This window comes from Corvus kubaryi, unplaced genomic scaffold, assembly GCF_017639235.1.
Source record: "Corvus kubaryi isolate FWS band 111438036 unplaced genomic scaffold, C.kubaryi_AGA036_p1.0 37394, whole genome shotgun sequence".
Classification (NCBI taxonomy): domain Eukaryota; kingdom Metazoa; phylum Chordata; class Aves; order Passeriformes; family Corvidae; genus Corvus; species Corvus kubaryi.
Window position 1 is genome coordinate 13364596 of NW_024581133.1, and position 26208 is coordinate 13390803.

General features: G+C 37.9%; 1 protein-coding gene across 5 annotated transcripts in view; it reads left to right on the forward strand.

The window, feature by feature from the left end:
* The first annotated feature begins 652 nt into the window (after positions 1-652).
* TCF12 (transcription factor 12) overlaps positions 653-26208 on the forward strand; it is a 160690-nt gene continuing 135134 nt past the window's right edge. For all 5 annotated transcript variants that reach the window (XM_042039741.1, XM_042039743.1, XM_042039742.1 and 2 more), the window contains exons 1-3: positions 653-742; positions 1778-1878; positions 2671-2743. In XM_042039741.1, the coding sequence (XP_041895675.1) occupies positions 1804-1878; positions 2671-2743 (148 nt within the window). In that variant the 5' untranslated portion in view covers positions 653-742; positions 1778-1803. The remainder of the gene's footprint in view (positions 743-1777; positions 1879-2670; positions 2744-26208) is intronic.

Genomic DNA, 26208 nt, shown 5'->3' on the forward strand with positions numbered 1-26208 from the left:
CTTCCCATTCCTTCACGGAAGCCCTTGGGCTGGTTCACCTTTAGCATCACCTGTTTCAGAGAGCTGCAGTTTATCTGAATGTGTGTTCTTGTAGTAACAGCCATGTTCTTGTGCTTTAACACGTTACGGTTTTAATGGTTTTAAGAGGAAGCTGTTAATGAATGCTTAAAGATTTATGTAATTTAAACGCCATTTTATTTTGAGCAGTAAGATTGTGTATTGATACATTAAAAGTATTCAGGCGTATTTTAGCGTATGTGAATTCAGGGTGAGTGCGATAATGTATCTTGGGGCACGTGCGTTGCCGGCAGTGCTGCATGTCGAGGTTTGCTGTCGGTTTGGCTGAGCTGGGGAGCGGTGGGGAGGGGTCTGTTCCCGTGGGGTGCGTGTTTCCCTGAGCGGCCCGAGGGGACCCGCTTCTCCCCAGCTGCTGGGGCGTCCCGGCGCTGCGTCCGGGGGCGAGGCGGGTGCCGGGGCGGCTCCCGGGGATCCCCGCCCGCCCCGGCCGGGAGCGGCGCGGCGCGACAAGGGTTAAGGCGGCGGTGCTCGGCGCGGAGGGATACGGAGCCGGAGCCGTGAACGTGGTGCTGAGGCTCTGTAAGCAAAAAAATGTCCGCCTGAGGGAACCCACAAGTTCCTTCCAGCGGGGGGGGAGCGCTCGGCTCGTCGCCTCCCACCCAGCCCGCGGCCCGCCCGCCGCCGCCGGCCCGGCCCTGGTCACCGGAGCGTACGGGGGCAGCGGGTAAGTGCGGGCGGCCGCGAGAAGTTGGGAGAGAGCGGCGGGGGGAGGGAAGCGGTGGCCGGGCGCTCGCAGGGGCAGAGGCGGCGGCGAGGGGACGGGGCCGCGGGCACGCGGGCGGGAGTGAGGCTGTCCGGGGTGGCGGCGGGGAGGCCGCGGGGGAGGCGGAGGCTCCGCTGGGGAACCCGAGGGGCGGCAGCCGGGGGCGGCCGCACGGGTGGCGGGGCGGACGTGCGGCGTGCGGGGGTCTCCGGGCCGCGGATCGCGGGCAGGAGCGAGTCCCCACGGGCGGCGCTCGGCGGCTGCCCACGGTCATAAAGGACCGGGCGGCTCTGAAACTTGCCGGGGCGCGGGGCCGCCCGGTCCCCCGCGGCGCCCGCCGGCACAAGGGAAGGCGCGGGCCCCTCCCGTCCCCGCCGCCGCACGGGCATTCCAGCCCCCCCGCCCGCCCGCTGGTGGCGCGCGCGCCCGGTCCCGCGTGTGCGCGTGCGGCGCGCGGGGGCGGCTCCCGGCCCGCCGCGGTCCCGAGCGCGGAGCGGCGGCCGCGGCCCCCGGTGGGTGGGTCGGGAGAGAGGGGGAGGGGGAGCCGGCAGCGGCGGTGGGCGATAATGCTGGGGCAGAGATGGCTCTGCTGAGGCTCGTCCGGCCCCGCTCGTCAGCCCCATTGTTGCGGGGACAGTGAGTCACTTAATCTCTCGCTAATTCTCCGGACCTCGCCGGGCCGTGGCTGTTTATTTGCTTTCGCTTGCCTGAGGGGGACTTAATTCCTCTCGGCGGCCTTTCTGCGGCGTGATCGTGCCTTGCTCGAGCTTGGGGGAGAGGTGGAATGAGGGAGAAGAGGGAGCCTGAGGAAACTTGAAGAGAGTTGGTTAGTTCGGGGAAGCTGCTGCTGCCGACTCCCTCAGCCCGCCCGGCCAAGCGGGGCTCCCCTGGGAGTCTCTTCCCCGCCCCAGGGGTGCAGGTACCAGAGGCTCCTCTTCGCCGGGGGCCGGGTTCGCGCCGTGAAGTGCTGCCTGTGCCTCTCTCCCTGTGCCCTAGAAAGGTGATCGGAGGAGAGGAGGAAGATGAATTCCCAGCAGCAGAGGATGGCCGCTATAGGAACTGACAAGGAATTGAGCGACTTGCTGGACTTCAGTGCGGTAGGATATTCTCCGAGGTCTTCTCATGACTTCTCCGTGCTCATGCGAACTAAGGAGCAGGGGCAGCAGCGTGCAGGGCTTGGCTGGGTCTGCCTCAGCCAAGTTGGACACCTGAACTTTGATGTAATGTCTAGACTTCCAGATTTAATACTGTAATACCAGCTGGGTCAATTGGTTTAACTGGTTAAAATCAGGCTGACCCAGTGATGGCATAATCTAATAATTAACGGTGGTTAATCTGGCGTGTGGCACTGGCACGTTGGCTCTTCGGTTTTTATTTTTTTTTTCTTATTTAAACAAAAGAAAAATTATTGCCCACAAATAACAGAAGTTATTAATTGATGCTCTTGGCTTAGAAAATTATAGATATTTTCTGTGTGATACTTTTAACATACCAAAAAGACTCTTGATTTATAAATATAATAGAAAACTACTGCCTCTTAAATGCTGTCTTTATGCAGTGACTTTATATTTGCAGATCAGCAAGAAATATAATTGGAGTAAAACAATTTAAGACTTGTAACTATTTGAAATTGTCATAGTAGTAATAGGTGTCCTTTTAATTTTAAGTTGTTTGTGTAGAAATGAGGTTTTAGTCCTATTAATAAATTGCTAGGAGTGCTTCAGCTTATTGGTTTTGTGTGTCTAAACATGCATCTTGCATTCTGTTTGTTTTCAGGCAGAAAATAGAAAAAAAATTGTTTCCTATTAACCTTTTTTCTGTTTGCATTAATAATTCAACACAGACTTTCAAAGCCAACTAAAACATGTCTTTTTTGTCTTGTTTTGCAGATGTTTTCCCCACCTGTTAATAGTGGAAAAACCAGACCAACTACGCTAGGAAGCAGCCAGTTCAGTGGATCAGGTAGGATGCATCTGAGATACATAATGTTCATCTAACTGGGTCTTGGTGTTTCAGCATAGTCTTCATGTTCTCAAAGTATTGTAATCTTTCATTTGTACGTATTCTCATAAGATATTCAGATCAGTTAAAGATGTGCTGTTTTGATCTTTATAGAACATTTTGCTAACTTTAACCGTGGTTTTCCTCTATATGTCTTAGACTATTAGTCACAGTACAGTGAAGTGTTGAGCATCTCTAGCCGTACTGACATGGAAGTTGTATATTTGTTATATTAAAAATGAATGACTGTGTTGTTTTTGTTTGAGAAAATCAAACCTACCTGTTCAACTGAAGAATTTCCTAGCCCCTGTATGAAAGGAGAAAGCTTCTGTAAAATGCCAAATAGTCAAATACTCCTGACTCAAGGACATGTTATTTTTAAATGCAATACTTAAGGAAAATGTGAGTTCAATACAATTTTCTAGTACTGTGTAGCTCTCAAAGACTTGACAAGTAGAATTTTCTCATGTTGCAACTTTGTGTGCATCTGGAACATAAGTAACTGTATTTACGTGTTCCATGTGTTTTGTGGCTTCAGTGTATTATCATGGGCTCCACCTAATAGCTGTGTCAGAGACCTTTAAGCTAAGACTGTAATAGGAAATAAGTGCAATTTTAAAACAGATGCTTTATATCATTCCCTGAAGGGAATACTTATTACTTATTAGAAAAGAGAAACCAAAGTAAGTTTCTGATAAAGTAACTTTTTGTGTAGATTCATCTTGTTTGAATACAGTGAAGTGATATTTTTGCTCTTGTGGATACAACAAAGTGATGTTTCTGTTTCAGTTAATGAAAATAAATGTTTAGAATGCCAGTAGAGAAGTGAAGTAGTGGCTTGAAGTTTTGCAGTAACATCCCCCATTTGCCTCTTAGGTTGTCAGAACTGTTACTTTGAGAGTCCAAATGACACCTCATTTTACTGACACTTGAGAATTTTTGTTTTTAAAAGCATCCTAAAACTTCTCAATTGAGTAATTTTTCAAGCTTTCTAGAGACTGTCTCTCACATTTAATTTAATGAAAATATGTAGCAAATGTAATTGTTGCGTACTTGAAGAAGTCTGTTAGGTTTTCTCTTAAAATATATGACTGGCTTTCTCTTCCTTTTTGAAAGAACGTCAAGTTTAAATTAATGGCAATAGTAACACAGCAAATCTGTTTTACAATGTGGTTAATATTTAAATTTTTTAAAATGCGAATGTTTAAGAGAGTTGTTTCTCTGAAGCTTGTTTTAAAAGACATTCAGGCACCTAAAACCTAATTGTGGGGAGCACAACCTGAGCATCTCATCCCACTTTGCTTTTCCTGAATGAGTAAAATAATTTTCTGTTGAATAATAAAACTTTCATTTTTACTTTAGGTCTTAGAGCACTGCTAAATACTGTGGCATGCCATATTTGTTGGTAATGCTTCCCTTTCTTTCCTTGGATGTCTTAGTAAAAGAGAGAATGCCAGAATAGTTATTTCTTTAAGAGAAACAGTGTGACTCCTTGAATTTCTTTACATATATGGTGTATCCTCCCATAAATACCAATCCTGAGTAATACACCACAACTTCCAAACAAGCTACAACCTCAGCTGAGTTCCCCTTGGCATGATAGTAGTATATATTTGTGGATTTTTATTAAAAACATTTCTAGTTGTAGAGATTTACTGGTTAGTGGGATTATATGCCCTAATTCTGGTAATGTTAGGACCTAAGCCTTGACCTAGGGGGATTGCTCTGCAGGAGTGAGAGGTGAGAAACTTCTTCATTAGTTGTGTTCTGAGACAGTATTAAGTATTGTAGAAAAACTGTGTCAAGATCAGTGATGAAATACAGCATTTAATTTCTAAGTACTTTGATTTAATTGTGCTCTTGCTATAATTTTAAGTGTTTTGTAACTTTTAGGACAAACAATACCTGAAAGCTTTTTTTTTTTTAACTGACTAGAGGTCACTTTTTAAAGAGAAACATGAAAAGATGAGGTATTTTGTCCTTTGAGCTGTCTAGGACTGAAAATCACACTATGTGGAGATTCCTAAAAAGTACTTCTTTTTTTCTTCGGATGTTGCTGCCTCTTACAGAGACTTTCAGTGGTTTTATTGGCAATTAGAGAAGTGAAGCTTGCTTTATATCTTTCCCATTAAGCTGAGTTTTATTTTTGTGATATTTTTACAAGCATTCTAAAGGAAAGTGCTTTCTTTTTCTTAGTTGGAGTAAGACTGTGTTCATTGGTTTTTTTTATTATGGAGCCTCTTCCTTCTCATTTAAACTTAAAGTAAGCATCTGAAAACACCTCCCCTCCCCCTCCAACCTGTCAGTGATTTGAGATTCAGCCTAATGGCCCCCATTAAATAGGTGAAGATCAATTGTATATCTGCATGGCTCTTAAGACTGTATATTTCTGGGAAATCTATTTAGAAGGAAGGAATGCTCATGATGCTTTTTCCTTACCACCCCCTGGTTCCTAGTTTAAAAGGACAGATTAGTTACTGTTAAAGGATGGTTAAGTATTGTTTGTTTTTCAGGTGTGGCTTTGTGAAGTGTTGGAAATACTGGGGTGTATGTTACTAATTCTGATGCAACAAGCTTGATTTGCTGTAGTTCTGCAATATTTCTGTTTATTGTATTTTAAAAATATATGTGTAGTTGGGTTGCATGAATAAAACAGCTAATACAACTGATCTATATCTTGTAAGAAATTGTTATAATGGATTAACAGAAGAACGTTGTGTTTTGATTAAAAGATAGCTGGGGCAGGCTTGCTTTCTACAGGTCAATCGTTATGAATGAAAGCTGCAGATAAAATAAGTGAGCTAATCTGATATATCATAGTATATTATGACAGTAAGTTGTGCAAGCTGCTGATAAACTCAAATAACTTGGTCAGACTACTTTTGAAAATAAACATATTGGAAAAGTAACCTGATATGTAAGCCAGTGAGTTAACCCACAAAATATTCCTTGTCATACCTGTTGTAATTAATTATTGTTTAAAACAGAACTTGTAATTATTTTCTCCTCCAAAACCAACTTATGAAGATAAAGCCATTTCTGTATTAGAAACTGTAGTAGATGGTGGAAAAGGTCAGAGATTTGTTCTATTCGGCTTTTTAATCAGGCTTTTTTTCAGATTTTATTTAAAATCAAAAATTTCTGTTGCTATTATGGCTAACAGTAGTGTTTGTGATTTACAGTGACATTTTGCCTTGTTTTGCTTTTGTCTAAGCTACCACACATATGCCAATACAAACTTGGATGGTTACTGATTTTACCCAACACCCTTTATTTATTACAGTAATTCCATTAATAACCAATATCACAATATGCAGGTGCCTCCCATTAGCAATGGTAATGCAGTTTTCCTATGGTTTTTTGTAGATTTGATCTCAATCTCAGTCTTTTCCTTAACTGATTTTTTTTTTTAATCTCGGGTTTGGTACCCTAAAATAAATCCCTTTTTTTTTTTTTTTTTTTTGTCTTTTGCAAAGAAGAGTAAATCCAAGGCAATATTTTTCTCTGGCCTACCATTTTCAATTTACTAGCTTCTTCAGCGTACTAATAGCCTTATTTATTATTTTTATATGTGGCTGTGCACGTGCATTTATGCGGTATCAGTCAGAGATGAAGTAAGAAAATGTGGTTGTAGCAGAAAAGAGGGATAAAAGTTTAAAGTAAGAGGTACAGTTTAAGAGCTAAGTTGTCAAAATATGACACCTCTCTTGCCTACAGGATTTTTCTGAAGTTCATGAAAAATAAATATACACCTTTGAGTGTGAACAGCTTTGGCCACAAATCTTGTGTACCCAGACATTCCTCATGCATGCAAAAACTTCTGAATGTGTCTGTTTAGATATCTGTATTGCTTTGGTCCCCTTTGATAAAAGTTCAAGAGACTGGCTGCCCTTTCCACTTCTCTCTACTAATGTACTGAGTTTGTAAGGGGTGCATTGGATTGAGATAGGCCACTAATTAGTGGCTTGATGCAAAGACCATTTAAGTTGATAGCCTGCCATTAACCTGAGTGTCCCTAAATTAGGGCCATGTGTCTTGAGAATGGACACAATGGCAATTCTTGAGCAGGTCTATTAACACAGTGTTTTCAAAATTAACAAAACCTGACTTTGTCAGTCCTGTAAACTCTTACTTCCTTTTTAATTTTCCGTCAGCAATTTCTTGTAAAAGAAACAAAAAAACCCCCCAAATTAAAAGAAGTTGGGAGAGTTACCTGGATGAGCAATGGTTTAGATATTCTGTTCATTGATCTATGCAAGTGCTGAAGAGAAAAGGTGCTCTTATTGTGTATTAAATGTTAGAAATCTGGAGTGGTCTGTTAAACATTAGGTCATGCAGCAGTGTAGCTTTGTCATTATTTTTAATTTTTTGGTGTCTAGTTTGTCCTCTAGCTTCATTAAAGGTGAACCAGCAGACCTTGTAACCTGGTATTTCATCTTTGGTCTGAGGGATGCTGAATTCTGCCCTCTTCTGAAGAGCTTTGGGGGAGCTGAAGAAGCCTCGAAAGCAGAAGGGTATCCGTGGCTTCTTTACCTTCTATTTTTTTGTAGGGGAGGCGCATGGATTACTCTTCAAATTGGCCCAATGCAAGTGAGATCAAGATTTCACTCTGGATCTCTCACCTGTTGCATTTAGAAGCCTGAAGGGTGAGGCAGAGCCAGTAAATACATGGCTCTGCAGCTTGCCTGTTGGCAGCTCCTGTCTCACTGTTGCTGTCTCCTTTCCTCCTTCCATTCCTGGCCTTTGGAAAGATAAATTACTAGGCACTCCATGAAAAGTCTTGAAAAGTATAGCATATATTCCTGTGTAATACAGCTTCCATACTCCTGTTTAAGACAGAGAAGGGGAAAAAATGTTGGAAAGTCGAGAGAACTGACAACCCAGCTTTAAAGCAGTGTTTTGCAAGGTGTTGTGGTCATATGAATATTGGGGTCTTGGGGACTGAGGAAAAAGGGAGAGTTACTGAAACAGCTCAGTATTCTGAATCTAGTTTGGTGAGCAGAGAAATAGGTGTTAGTCCATCGTTCATTGCTGTTGACTTTGATTTTGAAAGATGACGGTATGAAGCTCACGACAATTGGTCAGAAATTCTTTGCTGTTTTCCAAATAGATGATTTGAGAATTTTTAGTAGTGCTGGCCTGTCTTCTGTTTAGAGGTAGATTTGACACTGTTAATAAGGGAAACTGACTTTTGCTGTGTTGGTGTGTAGAAAGCATTCTTTCAAAAAGTTAATCCTGTGTTTTCATCAACTTTTTCCTTGGGTGAGAGCAGCAGTGTGGTCACTGTGTTACAGGCACAGCATCCAACCTCCAATGCCCATATAAATGTTACTACTTCGGGATGCAAGGAAGATCTTTGCTATGTTATTTCTGGATGGCTTCAGAAGATCTGGGATTGCAGTAGTGCCTTGTCCTTTCCTGATGTGGAACTACCTTGGATGGGGTACCTTCCACCATCAGCCTCCCCCAGCCAGTAACTGTGTTCTGCCAAATGTTTCTGATCTACTGTAGGTGATGAAGAGTATTCAGATGCTTTGGAGAGTGGTCTTAATGGCATGTAGGAAGAAATATGATTTGAAATTTTGTATTTATCCAGAAAGTAGTATTGATAGAAATGTAAATGCGAGGACTAAAGGTTTGGATAAAGAGAAGGAAGAGAAGTATGAATGAGATTCTTATGTATTTGTGCATCCTTTAATGTCAGCGGGACTTGTAATCTTTCCCTGTAAAACTTTTATGTCTGAATCTTTTGCTAAGTTTTAGCTTTTTTGTGGGGGTTTATTTGTTTATGGTCTCTTTTTGATCTTTAGCAAAGGAATTTCATGTTAAAAGCTTGTCATTCATACGTGCTTGCCAAAGCTCCCCTTCCCCCCACTTCTTTCCAGCTGTCACATAAAGAGGATTTAACCCCTTAGTTGTTTTGCTATCAAGTTGCTTTGACAGCTGTTTGTCTCAGGTAATTCTACTTTATCCATAGCTGAGCCTGCAGATACCATTATATGAGTTTCTGTTCATCTACTTTATACTCTATTATGAACTTGGTAAACTATATTTTCCTGAAATTGCTAAAGGAATAGTGTAACTTTTTTATGGTTCAACATAGGGTGTATTTATGAAGAGAAGGATGTTGAAGGCAGTAATATACTACCATCCCACTTAGTATGACTGAAGTTTATGGAGACTGTTTTTAAAATGGGAAGCTGCACATAAAGGGAAATAGTTTGGTAGACTTCTTGAAATGACCTCTCTTGCCCGTGGAGATGCAGTTCATTTTGTTACTCTGGTGTTGAAGGATTGTTTTTGGGAAAATAGCACTGAGTGTTTTCAGAACTTTATAAAATTTATTTAAGTACCCACAGAACCAGATGTGATCTTTGACATATAATAATGACATATAAGTCTTCTATCTTAAATTTACTTCATTTCGTGATGTCGTTTATTGAAACCGAATTTTCAAGTATGAAAATTAGTATTTATTTTTAAGTATGTTCTCTAAACCTTTTTTTAGAGCCATTGTCTAATTTAATGTGTTAGCACTTCTTCAGAAATACATAGCAAAACTTGATTGGTTTTGTATGTTCTCCTGTGAGGTCACTAGATTTTAAGTAAATAAAGAAATGAACAAAGGCAGTATTTTCTTTTGCATGTGAATTATTTGGAGGTTGTTATTGAATATGCATAACTAGTTTTAAATAGTGTATTCACCTCAATCATTTTTAGTTATTAAACATTTTAGGAAAAGGGGGGAAGTATATTCGTTCAGTTAAATATTATTATTCTAAGGATAGGAATTTTATTTTTAATATCGGAGGGTTTTTTCCTGTGTTAAATTGTAATATAATGGCCACTCCCTCATTTTGTGGGTTTTGTTTGCTTTTTGTTTATTTTTTAATTTGAAAATGTAGAAGTCCCCAGTTGTATTGTATACCTCAACCTGATGATTTGGAGGTACTTTGTGGTACTTGATGGACTTTTAAAATACTACAATGCATTATTTACTAGTGGTTGTAGGGGTAAAGTTGTTTGTTTTTTATTTTTTTCTATTACAAGTCTAAGATGAGATAATGATAATTTTTTTTAATGTCTTGAATGAATGCCTTGTTTTTTCATCTGTAAAACAAAACCGTGTTTGTAAATACAACATTCGAAAACATAAAGGACGTACTTCTTCGGTGAAGATGTTAACTGAATACCAAGAATGATCAGAAAGAGTAGCTTTTGTTATATTTATAATATCTCTCTGTTTTCAGAGGATAATGAGGCTAAAAAGTACCCAATCAATCTTCAGGACTTTGTTAGAATCTTGTATGCTAGAGATGTGATTTATTACTTTTTTTAAGAAAGGGCTGAAATTGCTTTAAAATGCACAAACTTAGTGTTCTTGCTAATGTAATGCAGAAAAGTCTTGCTTGATCACACCAGAATAATTGTTGCTGGTGTTTTAAAGTAGTATTTGGAATGGGGGGGGGGGGGCGGGGTAAAGTCTTGACTGAAAATGTTTACTTTGCAGCCCTGTCAGTAGGGTAATGCTCTCTTTGAATGGTAGTAAAAACTTACCATAGAACTAAGTAAAGTTCGTCTTGGGCAGGCAAGATGTACAATTTGATATTAGGGCTATGGAATTGCATTTAAAAGATGGTTAAAATGTGTACATTTTTGTTATGGTAGCAATTTATTGCTAAGTGGGAAATAGGTAGATTCTTTTTTTACATAGAGCTGGCAATTTTTTCTTTCCTGAAGTAAATTTTGTTTATTGCAGTCAACCTGATATCTTGCTCCTGATCTTCTACAGAGGTTGCCTATATGGTTTTTTGTAAGCATGTGAGATATTTGTTACACTTTTCAAGTTTTCTTTTTTTTTTTGGTAGCAGATTTTGTTGGGTTTTTGTCTGTGCCAGTTGTAGTTACAGAGATGGTGATGTCTCTGTGTCTTGATCAGGTTGTTAGTTGTGCGGACTTCTAGTAAGAAGCTGAACCACTTGCTTTCTACTTTACTTTTCATGAACAAAACTGTGGACACATTTTGTGTTTGCCTTGTCTCTGTAAGAGATCTTTGCTGTTGCTGAAGCAGTGGTAACACAGCAAAACTTAGACTGGGCTGGAGTTTTATGTTGAAATGTGCTCTGAGCCATATTTTGTGAAAATTGTATTTTAGATGGTGTATTTTTTTCCCCTCTATATTTAAAAAAAGTATTAAGATGAATAGGCTGAACTAATTGTTAGAAAAACATACCTAGTTAATCAAAATCCAAATTTGGCTATTTCAAGTTGTACATTTTGCAGGTAAAATGCAAATGAGTGTCAGACCACAAGTGTGCATGTTCTGTGTTTTAAATTGAGTTTTAAACACATTTTACCCTTAATTCAGTATAAACAAAAAATCAGGAGGTATTTTTAGTCTTCTGTAGGAGAATGGAATTCACTGCATATATTTTTTATTTTTTGTTTACTTGAATGCAAGATACTATTGTCTTGGTGTTATCCCAAGAGCTATTGTGGCTACCCTATGAAATGATTAAATCAGACGGCTTCACTTTTAGGACAAACATTTTTCGTACTGTGGTTTTTCGACCATTTTCAATGCGACACCTATCCCGTTCCAGTTCTTTATGCGGCAACTTCATGAGTCATAATCCTTGCAAAAGAACACAGCTTAAAATAATCACTGATTGTTTCTTTGCAATTCTATTCACTGCCCATTGCAAATAAATAAGAGCACAAACTACAATATCATTTAATCCTTTACTGTTTGCTTTTGACGTGCAAAATATTCTCTTGTAATAGAGAAGTAATCCATAAGGAGGGTAGCTGCTCTTTCATCTTCCTGAATGCTAAATGAAGCCAAGGCTTTTATGAAGAGATGGTGATTTAATGAAGATGACCGAGTTTTGCAGTAATGAAAAGCTTTTGTGTATTTCTAAAACTGATGTCTGGTGCTTACTACCGTAGAGCTCAAATGGCTGTATTTTGTAGTATGTCTTTGCAAGATTAGTGCTTGTGATGCTTAGATGCAAGAGGATTGAATGGAATGGTAATGCAAAAATTTTCTCTTAGCTGGATTTTATAAAACAAATGCACATTTCTGCCAATTCGTGTATAAATGCATGTAATGTCTGGCATGTGTTCTCTGGTCTGTGTAATACTTTTATTTTGGTAACCTTGGAAATATCTCTGATATCATATTCCCTTGCCAGAGGACAGCAATAAGCGCACAAAAAAATCAAGCATAAACTTTGTCAATACTACTTAGGAACATCTGAATTAGATGCTTGCAAGTATTTGTAAGATGTTGAATTTAAAAGCTCCTCAACTAAAAAAAAACCCCCCAAAATACCCAACCAAAACCAAAACAACACAAAAAAATACAAACCAAAAAACCCAATACAAAAGCCTAAAAAACCTCTCAAAAATGCTAACTCAAATAAAACACAAACAAACGAAACCCCCCATATTTCTTCCCTTCTCAGTTGTTAATTTTATTAGTTTATTTGAAATATTTTTTTAACAATCTGTAATATTACTTCTTGCAAAGCAAGTTAGATAATGCCTGATACTTCAAAAGGAAGAAGAGAGAGGCTTTAAAGAATGCAAGACCATATCTTTTCCAGCACATACACCCAACAGTCTTACCAGGCCTTCAGTATGTAAGGGCTGTACAGTACAACCAGAAGTAATCTTAAAAGGGGCTAAACTATTTTAGGCATTGTCAGAAACACGTGCAACCATGTTATAGTCTTCATTGTGTACAGGAAAGATATATCTGATTGTCTGGGGTGAATGAACTTAGGTGAGCAACAACAGGCAGGATGTTGTCTGTTTTTGTAAACTAATGTAATAAAAGTGCAGAAATGGATAAATAACTTAAATTTCCTTGTGGCACTTTTTAATGGCTGGTCCCTATGTAGTATTATAAAAAATCTTAGAAGCGTATACTACTTACAAGTAGTATATGGAATGCTTAAAACTCAGCATGCTTGGTGATTAAATCTCAAGATGTCAAGGGTGTGTGTTTGTGAATACATTTCTGGCTAGAAGGTGAAGCATTGTAAAAGATTGTTTGGGTTTCTTTGTAGAGTAGTAGAACTAGAGTTTGTAGCCACATGTGTCTGTTATACTCATTAAATCCACTTTATTTTAAGATACTTGTTGAGTACTGAATAATGGTTTCAATAATTTGCTTCTTTACTATGTACTAACCCTTCCCTTTTCCTTTATCCTCATCCTATTAGGGGAAATTGGGACCAGAAAAGGGGTAAGTGCCTGCATATAGGAGATGGTGTGTAATGCAATTTATAATCTATGCTAATGATAATATTCTTTTTGGCCTTTGAATAGACTAAATTTGTTTAATAAGGCAAATGGTATTTTTTCTCCTAGATGCAGCAGTTTATAGGCAGGGATCCTAAGTGCCCCGTGGACTATCATAAAAGCCCCCTGCTTTGTACCTTGCATTTCTGCAAGTGCTAACTGGCATGTGTATGACAGAGTGACTTGTGCTGCAGCGAGCACTCAGTCGGAGTTTGGCCATCTCTTCTGAGTGTGTCACAGGTTGTCTCTGAATTGGATCCTGGAGAACATGCTGTTGCCATAGCAATGAAAGTCCTTCTGAAGGCAGGATTCCTGGCAGAGCTCTTGCATCTCCTGAAGTGCTTGATGCATTGATCTGAAAGTACCTTGTCAGTATTAGCACATAGCTGGAGTAAAAAGAGCGGGAAGCAGAGATTTCCTTGAAATATGTTATTTCCTTCTTTGGTTGCTTGAACCCAATGTTCATAAAGCTACAGCTTTTTAAAATCTTTCTTTGTGATTTTTTTGTGTATTTAACATACTTAACTTGAATGCACTTAGAGGTTGAGTGGTTCTAACAGCTAACCAGGGTTTATTGCAAAAGTATCGCTGTCTGAGTTTCTCACAGTATTTGTCCCTTTTAGTGCCTTGAAGAAATATTTTTTGAGGATTTCATCCATAATTTTGGTTAGTGCAAAACAGTTGGGAAAATACGCTGCTTCATTCATCATCCTTTTCTCATTCCTGTTTTTGTTTTTTATAGATAAAATGGTTGTCTTGCTACCATATTATTTATAAATGTGACACTAATGGGGGAGAATCACTTACAGAGATATAACGTTCTGTATTTGGCAAATATATCTTACATAGGATCCCCTTTTCAGCAAACTTTGCTAGATCTTTATGTATAAATGCTTCCTCTTCAGACTGTAGTTACCAAATGTTAATTGTTTTCAAATTAAGAAAAGGCTATAAGTTTATTGTCTCACATCAGATAATATAGTTTTGGGGCTTTTTCGTATGTGAAGTTTTTCCTCAAGATGAATTGTGGGAAATCAGAGACAATTTCTAGAGCACAGATGCTCTAGACAGCTGTAATATTCATTTCTACATGTGCTGTGAGGATGGAGTTGGTTAATTTTTTGCTTATTTAAGAAGATAAAAAAAACCTTAAATCTGAAGAATTCAAAGAAGAAGTGGAATTTTTTAAAGTTTGGAGACAATGTGATTAACACTGTACAGCATATTCTTTTATGTGGACTGGAACATCCATGTGTAAGTATTTCCTTTGTATTGAAGGAGCCTCTAGATGAGATGAGTTCTGAAGTTATCCATATAGCTTGCTCCATCCTTTACATCTGTTTATGTAACACAGTCTTTAGCTCTATCACTTTCCCTGAAATAGATAAAAGTGAGAATTAAGCAAACACTTGATTCTTCGTTTTTCTCCTTCCAAGTGAAATTAAGGAAGAATGAAATGAATACTTTATTTGTACTTGAAAAGAACTTTCTGTCTGCTGCAGCAGATGTGTGCATGTGCTGTACTAGTGATCTTTAGCTTGGGTTTTGTTGTTCAGTCTCTGTCTGCCCTTGCCCCTTTCTCAGAGCAGGAAAGCAGCATAGCTCCAGGTTGGCTTGGCCTTGGGAAGCATTGCTGAGCTGCTGCTCTAAGCAGTTCAGACAGGACTTGTTACTTACAGTTTCTACATGTGTTGGCCTAACCTGCATAGACAAGTTGTGGTGTAAGTGGCCTTGGCACGAGGACCAGATCCTGTACTAAGCAGAGGTCAGCATTGATTACAAGGAGAGTATGAACCAAGGGAATCGGACTCTTCAAGGTCTCTGCTTGTCGTTGTTTTCCCCTTTTAAGCAAATTTAATGCTGCCTCAGCGGACGTGTGTCCTAAAGCTCTCCAGCTATCCTTGGGAACGAACACAGCATTAATAACCCCGAACACAGCATTAATAACCCCAAGTATCCTCTGACTGTTGTGCCAGTTGGTCTCAAGTCACGTTTGGGAATAAAAGGTCTTTCACAGCTCCAACAAATGTTCTATTTATGTGTCCTTTTAGCCTTTGAGTCAGTACCGATTGAGTAGGCACTGTTTTTGGGATTGTGGCAGTAGGGTCACTTACATACATTGAGATAAGCTCATTGTGTTCTGAATATGCAAGTGTGTATAAATACTGGCCTGATTTTGTCAGCGTTAACAAAGATAGCATTTAAAATGGATTTAGTATGAGAAGTTAGGTATTTATCTTTCTAAATTCTAATTCTGAAATAATTTTCTACTTGTATGACTAATCCTTAAATGAAAGGCACAGATCATTTAATTCATGTAACAAGCTTCCATATTGAGATATTAAATGCTTTTCAATATTCTCTGGTTTTATAATCTATACTATTGTTTCATTGGATCTGTTAAATTATAAGAACGTGGAATACTAAGTAATGAGCAAAATACAATATTCAAGAAATGTGATTTTTTTTTTTGTCTGAATGACTTTTAATTCATATATAAAAATTCACTAGGAATAGCAAAATCCTAGGAAATATTATTACTCGCTTAGTGCTGTATTTTTGTAAAATTATAAAATTTTGTAGAAAGTTAAAGCAGACTTTTTATTTCCCCTAAAAGCTTTTGTCAAGATTGTATCATTGCATAATGAAGAAAAGATATTCTTGAGTTTTAAAGGACATAGCAAAGAGGCTAAAATTTCTGTTCCTGTTTTGCTCCATTGTTGAGGAACTGCCTTTCTTTTTTCGTTTTCTATTTTCTGGTTTCCTCAGCTGTAAGATGGGGGCTAGTGTTTACACTGCAGAACAGACAAGAAGTGTTTTTGAACTTGCTTAGTTCATGTAAAGGTAGTCTTGGAATGGGTTAATATCAACAACCTCATATGACCTAAGTAGAGTTAAATTAGCTTGCACTGTTTTCAGCATCAGTATTCACTCCCTCCTTTTGTATTTAGTTTGATATCTCTGCTTGTTTAATTCAATCTTTTAGTTATCTTGATCAAGTTTTGGGCTTTTTCTTCAGTTCAGTTCTTGCTGTATCCGCTATACAGCTTCTTAAATGTATGCTCTGTTACTTAAAAATGTGGAAATGCAAATTTCAGTCTGGGACTCATATCATCATTGTAGAAACTGTTTCAGCACACCTTCACAGATTACATATGGGTCTCATTTCTGTAAATTTTATTTGAATCTTATCCAAATAAGAAAACACAGATAAACACATTTGCCCAAATTTCTTCAAGGAAAAAAAATTCTAGTCTAAAAAGGTTTCCGGATACATAAACAGAAAACAACCCTGTCCATAGCTATCCTTTGTATTTAATGGATTAAATTCACTTTGACAGCTGGATATATGTACCAGTGTCTAGCCTATGGCCATGATCTAATAATCATGGATATGGTAACAAGTCGTCTAAAAAGATTCAGTAATCAAGTGGGTCTTTTGACAAAACCTACTCTGACTGAAACAAGAGATGAAGCTGTGTTAAATGTGGCTGTATTTGCTACTGTATCTGTATTCTGAATACTTAAAAAATATGCTTTGGGTTGTTGTAGACAGAACCTACTCTCTAACAGTACTGGAAAAGCTAATTGTGCTGCAATGGAGTGCGTCTTAAAGTTAGGAAACAATTTTGATTTAACCTAAGGATCATGAAAAACTTAGTTTCAAACCAATAATTTTTACTTCCCCTGAAGTGCTTTCTAACTTGTTTGTTTCTTCTGTCATAAAAATAGTTGTATATCATTAAATGGAGCTTTTTGTGAAATAGATGATTTTTATATCATAATTCTGGTATGTGAGGGGAAGTTCAGGAAGTACTGATGAGTAAGTATGTGTCAAAGGGGAAGACTTCAAGCGCTACAGATGTTTTGAAAACAAATACTTCACATATTAACAGAACACTTTGGTCTCAGTTCCATTTGATTAATGAAACCTATTCTGTTAGTAAATATTATTTAAGAGAAAAACAGTGTCTTGGCCCTCAAACAATTCTTTGAAACTCAAAATTCAACTACCGTGTTTTGCGAAACTAGCCTGTTGTGACTCCTGTTTTATGTTTGGTTCTAGCTTTTGGGGAAAAAAAAAGCTGCTGTAAACCTCATGAAAATAAAAGAAAGGATAAAGCTACAAAGTTTGGATCACTTGTTTTTATCCCAACCTCGTTGATTTTAAATGGAATTTCTGATATAGCTAGTGGGAACAGTATTTTAGAAAACACTGAAAGGGAGAGAGTGCAAATGAATTTAAGGAATTAAACATTTCTTTAGGAAGGTGAGCTAACTATTGACCCCAGTTTATAGATTACGTTTCATCAGCTTCTGAATGTGATACTTATTTTGAGGGGTTTTTTTTTGTTTTGGGGTGGTTTTTGTTTGTTGGTTTTTGGGGTTTATTTGTAATTCATGTCTAGTTTACCATCTCTTTGTAATTTGAGAGATTTGAGGTACTTATTTTTAACTTCACAGCAGCTTTAAGGAGAAATAAGATGTTTACACTGAAGCAAGTATTTAGCAAGTACTAGTATTTTAGACACAGAAAGATGGGGAAATCAGGAAGCAGGGGTATTTTCCAGGGAAGCCCATAAGATTATCTGGTTGAAACTGTTAGTGTGGAAAGGCTGTTTGCTTTGTGACTGATGTACAAGAAACTTTGGAGATTCTTAGCTTTTCATTTCTTGTTAGTGCACAAAATATGCATTTGATCCTTGCCTGTTTTATTTTTGTAGATTGGTGTCTTCTCCAACTTGTTTTTGAAGAATGTATGGTTTTAAGTGGTAATGAAACAGAATATGAAAGCAACTTTCATGTTTATTTTGGTATGATTGTGTTATCCAAAAACTTAAAACAAATCTTAAGAGCATCAGCATTTGTAAAAAGGAGTGATTACCTTTGAAGCCAGGAAATAAAGAACTACTGTGCTCTCGGGTTCTTCACGCAGATGACCACATCCACTCCCATGTGATTACTATTGTCCACTACCAGATTTTGTTAGTGGTTAAGGTAGTTGAGGATGTCTTTCTTCTGGACTTGATGTGAGTACTTCTTAATTTCTGAAATAATTATTTTTGACTAAAAACTTAGTTTTCAATTCAAAGGCAAAAAAAAAGAGAGGGTGTTAAAGAATTACTGAGTTTTATAGCAGTTTGTTAGTGGTGCTGCTTCTACTAGTAAGTGTTAATGGCATCAATAAAACTTTGCTAATGTAATTGCCGTTGGGTAGCAAGGAGAACAGTAAACTTGTTTTACTTGGGGTAGATTTGAATTTGGATGTTTGGCTGAAGTTTATTAATTTTTAAATTTTATTTGGTCATTTGCATTATCCTGTGCTTAGTTTCATCCATGTGGATAATACAGTTAACCGTTCCTAGGTGTGTGTGATTCCTCCAGGCATTTGTACAGTATTAACCAAAGGAATGCCGGTCCTGAACATTGTATTCTGTGTTGTGTTTTCCAGTTAGGCTTTCTAACATCTGTTGATGGACAAAATGTGCAGGGACAATTCAGTAACTTTCTCTTTCATTACTGCTCCTTGTGGTGTGATTTAATTTTTTTTTATGGGGATGTCTTTAACAAGAAAAGAAAGTAGGCAGAGAAAAAAAAAAGTGTGTGGACAAATACTAAGAATAGTTGACTGTGTTCTGGAGTACAGTTTGATTCACTTTTACTGTAAAGATATTCTTTGAGAATGCCTCAAGATGGTCATAATCACCTTTGAGCAGTTTTAAATATTTTTCCTTTTAAAAATAACTTGTATTAAAGTTTCTTCTCACACACACGTATTTCTGGAAATGTACAACTGAAAATGTAAGTGGGAGGCACAGCAGCGTCTGCAATCACCCCTGAACCAGTGATAGATTTAGTGTTTTGGGACTTTGCATTCCCATGGGGCTGTAGATAGGCTTTTGAATGTTTTTTACCCTGCTTTTTCCTCTGAAACTTCATGATGGATTAAATTTGAATGCAGACAGATTAAAAAAAACAACTAGTTTCCAGTCCTTTTGGAAATGATCTTTGAAATGTACAATATATAGAACTAATTTGCATGCATCTGGAATGATACTATTGAGAATTATATTAATATTTCTTCATAGGAAGTTTGTTGAACTTATTCAGACAAAATCTAGGACTGCAGGGAAGAACTTAATTTCTCAGCAGTCTGGTAACTTCTTTGGAAATACGGGCCACCATTATGATAAAATAGAAATTTGGTATCTGTACTTCTTGTGTGAAGACTATGCCTTTGTTGGTTTCCTTTATGCATTTTCTGTTTTCCTTTAAAAAAAACAAAACTAACAACCAACTTAATGTAAAGCATGCTTACATGTGGGAAATTCCATGTTGTGTTCTGTAGCAGCAGTAGTAATGAACAAATTGAAAGTGGAACATGGTGCTAACAATGCCAATAATGCAAGTTTGATCCCCATACAGTTCATTAACTTCAAGGTTGAGCTTGATGATCCTTTTGGGTCCCTTCCAACACAGAATATTCTGTAATTCTGTGAAAAAACACAACAACTATCTGGTGTCCTGCCGCTGTCAGCACTGGAATATCTGGCCATCTTTTTGAATTCTTTATTCTTGATTACTTTTTCCTCTGACCTTAAGGAATTGATGGAGTACATCCAGTTAGTACTTTCTTTGTTAGTTTTCCCGGATTTTAGATAATTTGCCTTTCTTTCAGTTCAGTTAAAGATGTAGCTTTTGATCAGTGAACATGTCAGTGATATTACCTGTGTTGTAAGTCAAGCACTTACATACCTGGTTTAGTTGGGGGAGTTCATTGGAATCCTGTATAGACTGCAGAGGTAATAGTGATATTGTAAAGTTCCTGCAAGACTAAGTAGTTTATATGTTATATAATAAAGTAGTGTCATTACCTTTATTCAGACAGTATTTTGCTGTGGAAATGTAGTTTGGATGCTGGCTTAATAATCGTGTACTATTGAAGTCGCTTGCATGCTTGTAGTTTTTACTCTTCACTTTGTATATAAATTCACATGGTCTCAGACAATTTGGGACTATTGTTTTGAATTCTAGTTATCTCTATGCTGTAACATTTTCTTTTCAGGATTTCTGTAAAGGGTGTCAGTGAACAGAAGTTATTGGCATAATGGCTCCAATTGTGCAAATAAATCTTCTGTTGCTGTCCCACAGTGAACAAGCCTTTGCTTAAGTGGCCTGTCTGGTTTTCTTCCTGCCTGTGAGTGATAGGAGTCAAGCTGGCTGAGAGCCATTTGTGAGTACAGCCAGCACTGCACATGTGGTGGGGTTTGGTTGTGGTTTATGTTCTGCAGTGAAATTCATTCTGTGCTTACTGCCAGCCTGTTCTGGAGAGCAGAAAGAGGCTGTTAGGGTTTGTCTGTCTGGAGGGAAAGAGCTCAGCCAGGATGCTAAGGTTTTCTGGGGTGTGGAAAGTTAGGTTCAGAAACTGTTATCTGCCTGTCCATAACTGTTGTAACAGCTTGGGGCAATGCCAGCCATTTGGAAGTTATCTCTGACCTTTTGTGTTTAAGTAGTCATTCACTCTTTTACAGGATTATTTGTAGGGAAGTCCAAAACAGGTGTGCTTTCATAGCCTGTAAATCTCTGTTGGTTTTTGGATGTGAATGTGGCCTGATACTGGAAGTGCCTTGCAGAGGAGAGAGCTGCCTCTGGGATCAAAGTACACTCTTCTCAATATGCCTCTAACTTACTGCTTCAGGCTGGAGCTCTGTTTTAATATGACTGTTCAAGTATTTCTGTGCTGGATATGACACATTTTGGCCTTTTTGTATTTGGCTTTTCTAATTTGACTTTCTCTTTGAGGATATTGATGACTTGTCTTAGCACTTTCCTCTTGTTCTCCTTAGTATTAGAGTTAGAGAAAGTAGTCCTAAGAAGGATTATATGCTCATTTGTTTCAAATAAAATTTGATAATATTGCATGTTGTTAAAAAATATTTCCTGTAATACATATGTCTGGAGCTGGGAATGGAAAACTTTTGAAGTAAATGTCATGGTAGCACAGGGTGCACTGCGGTGAAGGAAGTGCCTTGGTAAGCATAGATATTGAGAAGTAGAAGCTTGCTGAATGTGCCTCCATCTCTGTGAACGTGAATTCCCTTTCCTGTTGACAGTGCTGACAGTGGAGGCACTTACAGGTGGTCAGTTGCTTCACATTATTAAAAAGCAACAGCAACAACCCCTTCTTTTTTCTTACATGTCTTCTGATTCAGCTGGATATATTTGGATGTCTGTTATTAAATCTGTACTCTATAGGAGTGGCAAATTGATTAAGAAGTTTGTCCTTTGATTTTTATATTGTGGCTTGTAACCAAGTTAGTTTTTAAGGAAAAAATATCCTCTCTCAGAAAGGAGCTCTACTTAAAACTCTCCTTTTATTATGAGGATTATTAGAAATAGACACCTGGCTGCAGGTTTATAATCTACTCAAAGGCTTGCATGTATTTTGATTCAAATTAAAAGAATTAATATATTTTTTTTTTTTCAGAATTGAGTTTTCCTTGTAACAAACAGAAAAAGAAGTTGAGGTACTTCAGTTAAGAGAAGGGAATTAAAAAAAATATTATTTTTAGTAAATGATGGCAAGAATGGGTGACTGGCTTGTGTAAGAGTATCCTTATTTTAGTTCTTCCTCCTCAGCACACTCTATGCATTGTGCATGCACAATGAGCTCCTGGTAACTCTTAGAAATAAAATGGAATTTATCTGTGGATCTGTGGTTTGAGATGTCACTTATAGAGAAATAAAGACCTTGACTAGTATTTACTTAACAGAGGTTTTGATTGGACAGAGAACCAGGTATGAAGTCAAAGGATGTTGACTTCTACGTTTTATATTTCAAATTTTTTTTCCCCTAATCCTGGGAATGGCTCATGCTGACATACTAAGTAACGTGGATTATTGAATGCTGAAGTACCATTGTACAATTATTTTAATGTAAATTTAGTTACTGGATCTAGTAAGGGTGATAAGGTAAGTAGGATGTTGGTAAAACAGTTTATATGCTGTTTATCATTGCTGTTGACCAATCTGTTTTGGCAAATTTATGTCATTACTAGTCCAGGACTGTAGGAGTGTTTTCTGAAGGCATACAGATGATATAAGAATAGCTGTGTCTGTGTGTGGTGGACATGGGGTTGAGCATGCTCAAAACTTCAAAAGTAGGTGAGGAAACAAAACCAAGTTTGTCTGGTGCTGTTTGATTCACTATAGTACTTATTTCTGTGTACTGATAGAGGGCAGGTGTCATTGGAGTGCAGGGGTGTGGGGTTTTGATTTCCTACCTATTTTTACTTAATGAATTAATGGTTACAGTTCTTGGTGCTTATTTAGTCTGCCAGCTTGCTTTTCCCACAGAAGATCATAATATCCCTTTTTCTCTGCATTTGAAAAAGAAACTGTTGTGTGCTAAGTTAATGTACATATATTTTTACTGATTTCTTTAAGGGTGTTGGACGTGTGGTTTAAATTTTCCAACTATGTGCCATTACACTGTAAATATACTGTTATTTTGAGAAGTGAGATTTGCAGGAAGGAATAATATATTAGGTAAACTCAGTATTATCTGCCTTATAGCTGTTACATGGATCATAGAAACTAGAACACTACTACCCTAAAACTAGCCACCAGAACATGGCTGCTTTATAATCAGTGTGAAATTTTCAACTATATCAAAACTACATTTTTCGGTTGATGTTTTAGGTACTAAGCTTTGTCACAATACCTTCATTATGAGCTTAGGTTGGTCTTCTGGCTCATATGTAGTCATCAGGCTTTACATTTCATTTATAGAAAATGCTTATGAGCGCCTTTTAATGTACTGTAATCTTATTAAGCCAAGTTGCTGATGTTTTGCGTTAGGTTTGTGCTTTGTATCCCTTCATGCTGAAGGATACAGTTGATCATAAATACAGCCTTGACTATTCCCAATTTAGAAAAAAAGATAGCTTTATAAATACTTTGAATGTATACTGGTATTACATTTGTCTGTATATTAAAAAAAGTAGTAGCTCTGCTTTGTAATTACAGTTCTTTAGCGTTTGGCACTAAATTCTATTTACTTTTGAGTCAAATATTTTGGGGAATATTTCGTTTTCATGTAAAAATGTTTTAAGCATAATATTAATGTGTGTTCTTCAGAGGTGCAAACAAAGTAGCTTAGTGATTCCCATTAGAATGCTTTTCACTTAAATCTGTGAGACTTCTCTGTAAATCCTTAACAGTTCTTGACATTGCTACCTCAAGGCGCAGAGCCAGCATGTGCAATCTCAAGGGAGCAGACCCAAGTTCGAATCCCAGACTGCTTGCTCGAGGAGGCATTTTGCTCAAATCCTTAGGGGAATGTTGACCTTCTCTTTCTCAAGAAAGCGGCACCTGCAAGCTAACCAGGGAATTTGGAAGAGTATGCTTTGGTCTTGGTAGGCTGTGAGACAAAACTTGGGTCAGGGCTAAAGAAGTACTTGGCTTCAGGAAAGGATGGATAGAAAACAAAGAGAAATTAAGATTCTTGTGAGAGAAGCACTGTTTTTATCCATATCTAATGCTCTTTATTCAGGTCTTTATACTCACTCATAATATGATTTTCCTTGGTGTTCCCTGTTTCTCAGTTATTTGGATTGTGCTACAAAATGTTTGAACTGCTTGTGTGCAGAAGTAGTGCCTCAAATAGGTGGTGTTAATTAAAACAAAACAATATTTACTTGATTTCAAAATAAATAATTAGGTTCTTATAGACCAGCTTAATGCTGAGGGATATCAACAATCCTCCAAGTTCTTAATTTTTAGTTTGGTAGAACGACAACGGACCAAGGAGAAACTGTTTCCTATTTGCAAGGTCAGTACATAAAATGCTATTCACAGCTTTTTAATCTCATTTTGTAGTTTTATGGTCTGTGTATTTAATGAAAAGTAATATATTTGGTAGGGAGCAATGAGATTTCATGCAGTTATTTCCAGAATATAGCTTATACAAGACAAACTCTGTCTTTTTTGTTAGATTAACATAAACTTAACCACAGTAATTGTGCAGTTTTGAGCTGAGAGTTAAACGCACAGAATTCTGTTTAAGCAGAGTTTTTTCCCTTCATTCCTTCACAAAAAAAACCCCAAACACCAAAAATTTAAATCTTCAGATGCAAGAAAATGGGTGGTGTTGAGAGGAAAAGAAATATAATTTGTATTATATCTAAGTCCAAACCAACATTGTTGGTTTGGTTTTTTTTTTTTAAATAAGCTATTGAGTTATTGAGTGTTAAATTCTAGACTGCATTTAGTAGGGTAAATTGCTTATAATTCTGGAAGCACTGATCCTGATAGGAAAGGGTGATAATTAGTTTCTAATATGGACAGAATTGCTGTTATTAGCTGTGCTCCACATGTTTGCTTCCCCTGTGGCATTCCTTGAGGTGCAGCAGATGGATGAACCAGGGGCAGAGGTAATGTGTGCCATGATCGGCTGCTGCTTTCCCCTGGGGATACTTCTAGAATGCTGATCTCTTCTTTTTCTTTTTTTTTTTTCTCTTTCTCTTTTCTCTTTCAGCAACTTTGCTGAGATGTATCAGAATTAATTTATGGTATTACTCCTTTATAATCCATTAATCCAAGCATTTAATATCAATATGTTAATGTCTTAGAAAAGGATGGGCTGTTTGTGTGCTGGTATCTTAAATCTTACAAAGTCAATATCGTGCTTAAATACTTTTCTCCGTTCTGTGAGGTTGTGTCATTAATAGCCTGATATTGCCTGATACTGTTATCTAATCTTCTGGAACATGGTCATGTTGAGAAATGGAGCCTGCTATTGAAAAGGATTGGCTTTTTCCTTTAAATCTAGCCAAGTAATATCTGCTCTCATTTTCTTTTCTTTCTGTTCTTGATTAAAATGTAGGCAGTGGGTTGTGTGTGGGCTTTTGTATCTGAGTTTTTTTCATGTTATTTTATTTATTTTTAAAACCAGACCTATATGAGGTAGTAATGTAGATTGCCTTACCTTTTTGTCATCCAAAAAAAGTAGCCTTACTTAGGTGAGTACAAGGAGTCTGCCTTTGCCACGCTGCAGCTAGGAAGGAGCCCTGCACTGGTGCAGCTGCTCCCACCTGATGGCACAGCTGCAGGAGCCCAGGGAGCCCCGGCCTGCTGGGAGGGGGGAAAGGACAGGGAGCTGTGTGTGCACATGTGTTGATTATTAGGAAATACTTTCTTTGGTGCTTTTCAAATGTTTTCACTTTGTTTATATATGTCTCTTCTTTTTCCTTGTCCTTTATTTGTTTACCCTCCCTCTCAGCCCATTTCTCTCCCTGTTGGCACTTTGCTGGAATCCACAGTATTTTCAGAGAAATTAGTGATTTTTAAACTAAGTGACTTTGAAGGTGAGGCTCCATGGTTAACTACAAGTTTGCCACCAGGGAGATGAAATTTGCTGAAACTCTCTGGGTCTTATTTTTGTGTATTTTTTGCTGTGTAATAGCAATAGAAAAATACCTTCCTCTGCATTTTAAAGATGACATGAGTATTTCAAAGTTGGGTTGGTTTTTTTAAATTTTATTGCTTTTTGTTTTTAACCTGGAGTCTTGATCTGGAATGCCTAAAGGAAACTTCTGTAAATATGTATTTTTATACATGTTTGTGTGTGTATATATATATGTATATATTTGTTTTCTTTGTTGTGGAATCATTTCATTATTTTTTTCCTGTCTGCTTTTGCTATCACATATTGCAGATGTGGGTATGCGGTGGAAATCTCTTGACAAGGAAGTTGCACCTTCTGTTTGAGATTTGCAATCTTTCTAGCACAGTGACTGCAAGTATTTTTTGTTTGCAGACTTAGAGAAGACATCCTTTATGAGACAGGATTTCAAGTGAGTTTTTGAATAAATGCTAATCCACTTAAGGCTTTCAGAAATGGCTGAGTACTCGAGTGCTTCCTAAAATTAGGTGAAGTTCTAAGGGGACAGTGTCTGTCACTGCATCCAGTGGCTCTGGCAGTGATAGGGGAAGATTATATTTGCCAGCTATGGCAGTGTTTTCTCCAAACTGTGGTAGACAACTTAGAGTACTGTGTAACTGGACATGAAACTGGGAGGATGCTGCTGTTGTTGGTACTATTTGTTGATGGTGTG